At 37.2% G+C, this 7,690-nt stretch overlaps 2 protein-coding genes across 2 annotated transcripts in view; both read left to right on the forward strand.

Moving 5' to 3' along the window:
* Positions 1 to 250: 250 nt before the first annotated feature.
* Positions 251 to 7,690, forward strand: part of LOC119597398 — a gene marked incomplete in the record, with an annotated part of 11,426 nt that continues 3,986 nt past the window's right edge. The window contains 3 exon segments of the mRNA XM_037946964.1: positions 251 to 346; positions 1,605 to 1,783; positions 5,122 to 5,233. Of these exon segments, the coding sequence (XP_037802892.1) occupies positions 5,163 to 5,233 (71 nt within the window).
* On the forward strand, positions 259 to 524 carry LOC119597548 (the record flags this gene model as incomplete). Its single annotated transcript, XM_037947125.1, is given in 2 exon segments — positions 259 to 346; positions 495 to 524. Coding segments are annotated over 2 exon segments (118 nt in total), but the record flags the coding sequence as incomplete, so codon positions are not given.

Here is a 7,690-nt window from a genome sequence, read left to right on the forward strand (position 1 = left end):
CTCTCTGTCTCTCTCTATCTCCTGTCTCTCTCTCTCTCTTGTCTCTCTCTTTCTCTCTCTCTCTCTCTCTTCTCTCTCTCTCTCTCTCTCTCTCTCTCTCTCTCTCTCTCTCTCTCTCTCTCTCTCTCTCTCTCTCTCTCTCTCTCTCTCTCTCTCTCTCCCTCCTTCACCTTCTATGCAGTCATTTGCACTATCTGGTATTCTTTGTAATCTTTCATTGCTCTTTTGAATCCTTTCCACTATTGGTCTGCTCCACAGATTCCACACTTTAAAGGATTACAGTGCCAAGGAAATCCATCAAATTGGACTGAGTGAAGTGGATCGCATTGAAGGCAAAATGGAAGAGGTTAGCAGTCATTTCACTTTGGCGTCGTATTTTATGTTTTATAATACGATTAGCGGGTTTAACCCTGAAGCCTGCAAGGGATGGCAACTATGTATGTGATACTCTATGTCCACTGTGAGTTTGATATGTTAATTGTTTTTACACATAGATGGCTCCAGAAGTACTAAATGACCAATGAGCCTATTACAAGTACTACCTGTCTCACCTGTTTACCCTTACTCTTGGTTTTCAAAAATATTTTCTGGTGTCTACTATTGCTGTTAGTAACATCAATAACACTATAATGATTATAATGTCTATAATAAAAACAACAGCATCAGTATTGATAGCACTTTTTAAAAAAGCGTTTTTCCCGCAAACTCAAGGAGAGGTGAAATCAGGTGAGGTCAGAAGGTCTACTAATTTACTCATTTGCATGGACATCTCACTTTATTTTTTTTCTTCTTCTTCTTCATTTTACACTCCTTGTATGTCATTTTAATTTTCTTCTGTTACTCTTTTTTCATATTATTATTTTCTTTTCCTCTTCCTCTTTAACCTTAACGGCACATTGCCATGCCCAATTTAATATAAGTTCATTTATTGTATTTACATATAGATGGCTCTACAAGTGCTTAGTCACCAAGGAGTCACTTATTAGTCCTAACTATTTCACCTGTTTACCCTTTTCCTTGATTTTTAGAATGTTTCTTTTGTATTATTTCATTGTCTTTATTGTTACCAAGATTTTAATAACAATTGAATAATCTTAATATAAATAAGAATAATAACAGTATTGATATCAATAGTATTAGAAAGAGGAATATATTTTCCCACAATTTCAAGGAATGGGGAAATCAGGAACAGTCACTAGGGCTTGCTGATAGTCTCCTTGCTGGCTGAGCACATATGGAGCCATCTGTATGTCACAAAATTCACAAAGAAACTACAGGGAACAATACATGGATTGGTAGTCATCGGATTACTGCCCATTTTCATTTCTCTCTTCTTCTCCCACCATTTGTTTCCCCCGTTCTCTTCTCTTCTCCTATAATTTCTTTCCTTTTATGTCATCTCTCTTTATTGCCCCTTTCCTCCTCTCACGTATCATTTCTTTTTTTCCTGTTTACTTTCCCTTATTCCTTTTTTTTTATCCTAGCATTTATTTTCATTGATTATTTTTTTTTCTTTTATCCTTATATTATCTCTCCCATATTGTCCCTCTTCTCTTCTTTTCTCCCTTTTTATCACCCCCTTCTCTCTATCTCCCCTTCCGCAGGTGGTAAAGGCACTGGGATACAACATGCCAGTCCAAGAGTTTTCCTCCCTTCTCCGAGACGAACCTAAGCAGTACTTCTCAAATGCTGACGACTTGCTCGCCGCCTTCAGAGTCATGGCAAAGGAGATTGAGCCGAAGATGCTTGGACTCTTTGCGGAGCTCCCAAAGATAGAACTGAAGTAAGTAAGAGCTGGAGTTTCTGGAAGCTGAAGTAAGAGCTGGAATTTTGAAGTGCAAAACTAGTAAATAAGATGGAAATTAAGAGCTGAAATAAGGAGACAAAAAAAGCTTGTGTAAAAAGAAGAAGAAGGAGGAGTTGAAATAACAAAAACAAAAAAAAAGGAAAAAATTAACTGAAGTAATCCAGTAAGTGAGTAAGAATATAATTTTTGTAGACAAGCCAGTAAGTAATTCAAGGAAAAGCTAAAGTAAATATGTAAATCTGCAAATAGGAGTATGAAAATTCAAGTAATAAGTAGCATTGATTTTAATCAATTGTTAGTAAATGGGTGCAACTCTTCTGTCCTCTCCAATGTGTGGTTGTGTATGCATGCACCCACTCACCCACCCACCCACACCCACACCACACCCACACCCACACCCCCCCCCCACCCCCAACCCAAACCCCCACCACCCCACACCCCACACCCCACCACACCACCAAAACATTACCACAAAACACACACAAAACAAACACAAAAAAAACAAAACACAAAACACAAACACACACACACACACACACACAACACACACACACACACACACACACACACACACACACACACACACACACACACACACACACACACACACACTCTAATCCCATGCTTGTTGTTGTTGTGGGGAGATGGAGACTGGAACCCATTCCAATGTGGGGGATCACCCCTGCCTTGGACCTCAGCCCTCGCCTCAACTAATTTTGTGTGGTCTGTTCTTCTCTCCCTTTCCTTTGCCTTCTCTTCTTCATTCCCTTCTTCTGTCCACTTCCTAAGGTGTGAGGGCTGTGCTGAAAGGGTGAAGGGCTGGCTTTGTGTCAGTTATAAACGGCCTCCGGTATTCCCTTGGTTAATCATCCAGCCATTACTCCTCATGGGGACCCTGAGGGGTAGATAATTTCTCCTCTTTTATATCAGGTTCTCCATGGCCAATAATGAAGATTTTCAACCTTATTATGGGCATTAAGGTTTGCCCCTTATCAACTAGCTTATCTAAATTTTCCATTGGTTACCCAACCCCTGCCTCTAATTTGACCAAGGGTATGACCACTGATACAAATACCCCCTCCTCAATGTTTGCTGTCAACTCTGTTTATTCCAAATCATTACTCAACCTTCAGAATACACCCCTTCCTCTCTCCCAACATCCTACATCTTCTACTGCATAGTCTTCTTTGATGTCTACCCCTACCCCCCCTTATTACTACTCTTCATCCTTATTGTCCTCCTCTCAACAGTACTATCTCTCTCCATACCACCCCATCTCCCTCCCACCCTCATCCTTTTACTGCTTCCACCACTATAAGCCTTTTGAGTACCCTTTTTGGCCCAGCCAAGTGGGATTGATTTTTTGTGATTCCCCCTACAGCCCTATACTCTGCTAATACTCTTTTCTTCCAACAATGTGTCCAAAAACAAGTAGACAAAGTTTCCTTTCGCAGTCTCTCTGAGTGTTCACACTTTTTCCAAGGTACATCTGTCAATGTCAGTGTCAGAAATGACCACCCTGCCAAACACAAGCATTCCACAGCCCATGGCTTTTCTATGTGCCCAACCTGGCCATTACCATTCAAATTGCTCTGATCTGTCAGCTGCCATGCACAAATCTGAGGTAGTAGGTAGTAGGCCTCACTCTGTGTGAGGCCAGACAAGAAGCACACTGATGAGGTTTTTCTCTTTCTACTTATTCCAAAATTGTACTTTGCTCTGCTCCCCTACCATCCTCTCAAGATATCTTAGCATCTTCCCCAGTATCTCTTCCTCCTACCCAAACCCTCCAATCTCTACTCCCTCTCTCCCTGAGACAAGTTTCTTTTCCAGTCTAAATCCAGGTACTCCATTATCTACCACTTTCCCAGTGACCCTCCTCTTCACTTTACCCATCACACCCAACAGTCTAAATGTTCTACCCCATCTTCTCCTACCACATCCTCACTTACACCCACCTCTCCCTCTACTCCTCAAACATCTATTCCCCCTTCTCCTCCACATAAGAAAACCTCCCCACCCAACACCCCTCTAGAAACTCTTGAAGACATCCAAAACTTCGTAAACATGACCCAAGAGAATGCTCCACTCACCCACCCTCCAATCCCTCTATTCCTATTTGCTCTACATTCAGAGTATTTGCCGATATCCATTTTCCTCCTCAAGTTCCCTCTACCCCTTTTCCTCCCACTCCCAAAAAACACCCAATCCTCTCCTCCTCCATGTGCATCACCATACTTTCTTCCATCCCCATTATCCTTACCACTCCCACATGGATGCTCACATGACTCCCTTGTCCCAACAGTGTCCTTCTCTGGATCCCTTCCCTCCTAACATTCTTCCCGATACCTCAACACCTTCCCCAGCTCATTTGTCTTATTCTCTGGATTCTTCTCCCACTTCTACAACTACCATTTCTATTACCCTTTGATTGTTTCATAATGGCTCTATTGCAATGTTCTTCATAGTGTTACTCTTCCTTTCTCACACTCTCCATTTGATCTGATCGCCCTATACCTCTAACCCCTTCCCCTTTTACAAATCCCCACCGAATTCCATTTGCTCACCCTCTATACCCTTTTTATTACCATTCTATGCAACAGTGTTCTACAACCTTTGACATCTAACATCTTATCGTAATCATTAACTCACTTCAACCCTTTTTGCCACAGTAAACATGACCCAATATGTGTGCGTGCGTTTGTGGTCGTGTTGTGTGTGGGTTTGTGTGTGTGTGGCTGGTAGTGGGTGTGTGTGTTGTGTGTGTTGTGTGTGTTTTGTGTGTTTTTGTGTGTGTTTTTTTGTGTGTTTGTGGTGTTTTTGTGTGTGTGTGTGTGTGTTTTGTGTGTGGGTGTGTGTATTTGTGTGGTGTGTGTGTGGTGTTTGTAGTGTGTGTGTGTGTGTGTGTGTTTTGTGATGTGGTGTGTGGTGTTTTCTGTGTGTGTGGTGTGTGTTTGTTTTGTGTATGTGTGTGTGTGGTTTTTGGTTGTGTGTGTGTGTTTTTTGTGTGTGTGTGTGTGTGTTGTGTTGTGTGTGTGTGTGTGTGTGTGTGTGTTTTGTGTGTGTGTGTGTGTGTGTGTTTTGTGTGTGTGTGTGTGTGTGTGTGTGTGTGTTTTGTGTGTGTGTGTGTGTGTGTGTTTTGTGTGTGTGTGTGTTTTGTGTGTGTGTGTGTTTTGTGTGTGTGTGTGTGTGTGTGTGTTTAATCAAAGATATTTTAGATGTACTGATTTATATCTTGGTAAATTACATGGGAAAACTTCGCCTTTGGAAAACATCGCTGTAATCCCTCAAAATCTTTATTTTCTTCACCTCAGGATAGAAGGTGACCCAAATCCAAACAAAATTGGCGCTTTTTATGAGGCGGGCTCGTACGACGGAACACGAGGGGGGGATCTTCCAAGTCGGCATACATCACTTTGACACAGTGTAAGTTATTACGACATTCTTGGACAAATTGATTTTAGTTATGTAGAAGGGCTGATGTATGTGTGGGTAGCTATAGAAATGGTATATGGGCCGATAAATTGATCATGAGATAGGTAGATAAATTATGCTTGGAAAATGTATGCTTGGAGATAGATAAATGGAATTATAAAAAAAAAAAAGATAAATGGAATTATAAAAAAAAAAAAAGTTTTTTGTTATAATATTTGTTCTGCATGTACATGAAGTGTATAATTAAGTATTGGAATGTACGTTTGTGTTCTGTATCATGTATTGTTTGTTGATTGTGTCATAGTAAGGTGTCTATTATTTTGGCCATTATATGTACTTTGTGCGTTGATGTGATCTTGCAATGATTATTTTTACCATATAATGTATGTTATTTGGAAATTTTATCATATGCATATATGTTATATATAGTTGTTATTGAAGTATTTTAAATATAATGTATATTATTCTGAATATATCGATGATATTATATATATATAATATATATATATATATATATATATAATAGTATATGATAATATATAATATATATATATTATATATAGTAAATATAAATATTATAATATATATACTATATAATAGATATATAGATAATTATATATATAGATTATATATATATATATATATATATATTATATATATATATATATATATATATATATATATATATATATATATATATAAGGCCGCGGTGGCCGAATGGTTAGAGCGTCGGACTCAAGACTGTCACGACGGCAATCTGAGTTCGAGGGTTCAAGTCACCGACCGCCGCGTTGTTCCCTTGGGCAAGGAACTTCACCTTGATTGCCTACCTAGCCGATGGGTGGCCAAGCCAGCCCAAGTCAGTGCTGGTCCCAAACCCGGATAAATAGAGAGAATGATTACCTAAAATGTACCACCGGCACTCTCCGTGGAAAGGAACTGGGGACCCTACCACGTACTCACTCCAAGAGCATCACAACAGGAAAACTACAATTAAGTATCATGCTGTGACCACGGCGGCTCAGACATGAACCTACCGTTAAAAGAAATATATATATATATATATATATATATATATATCTATATAATACATATGATATATATATATATATATCTTATAATATATATATATTATATTATATAAAATTAATATTAGTTATATATATATATATACTATATATTATATATATATGCAGTATATAATATATATTATATAAAATATATAATATATATTTATTTACGTAGGTATTATGAGCCGTTACAGCATGATACTTAATTGTATTTTCTTATGTGATGCTCTGTATGATATATATGGTAAGTTACATTCTTTCCACGGAGGTGCAGTGCTTTTAGTAATATTTTATTTATCCGTTTGGAAGCACTGACTGGCTGGCTTCACCTCGTAGTAGGCATCAAGGTTGAGTTCTTCCAAGGCAACTCTTCGTGATTGAACCTCGAACTAGTTGCGTCTGTGACAGTCTTGATCCGACGTTCTACACGGCCACGCGGCCTGTATATATATAATATATTATATTATATATATATTTAACTATATATAATATATATATATATATATATATATATATGATAATATAGTATTAATAATTATATATTATAGATATATATATATAGATATATAATATTATATATATATATAATTATATATCATATATTATATATATAATATATATATATATTATATATAATATATATATAATATATATATATATATATATATATATATATATATATATTATATATATATATATCATATATATATATATATTTTATATATATATATATATATATATATATATATATATATGCAATGATAATAATTTCCAAGAAAAAGTAACATGTATATGTGTAAAAATAGACATGTTGACAAGATACACAGAACTGCATATAAACATATAGTGATAGATAAAGGTGCAAATATAGACATGCACATATATATACACAAATACATACAAACCAATACATACATACATCAACACACAAAAGTACATATAACCAAGAACATTAAGTAGTACACCTTACCTATGTACAATGCAAGAAACAAAATATTATGAACAGAACAACACTTTTTTTTTTTTTTTTTAATTCCATTTATCTTTTTTTTTTTTATAATTCCATTTATCTATCTCCAAGCATACATTTCTCCAAGCATACATTTATCTACCTATCTCATGATCAATTTATAGGCCCATATACCATTTCTATAGCTACCCACACATACATCAGCCCTTCTACATAACTAAAATCAATTTGTCCAAGAATGTCGTAATAACTTACACTGTGTCAAAGTGATGTATGCCGACTTGGAAGATCCCCCCTCGTGTTCCGCGTAGGCCCCTCATAAAAGCGCCCATTGTTGGATTGGTCCTTCTATCTGAATGTGGTCAGGATGTGTATCGCCTCGTCCCCCCTTCGCTACCCCCCCCGCCA

This window comes from Penaeus monodon, chromosome 39 (assembly GCF_015228065.2).
Source record: "Penaeus monodon isolate SGIC_2016 chromosome 39, NSTDA_Pmon_1, whole genome shotgun sequence".
Classification (NCBI taxonomy): Eukaryota; Metazoa; Arthropoda; class Malacostraca; order Decapoda; family Penaeidae; genus Penaeus; species Penaeus monodon.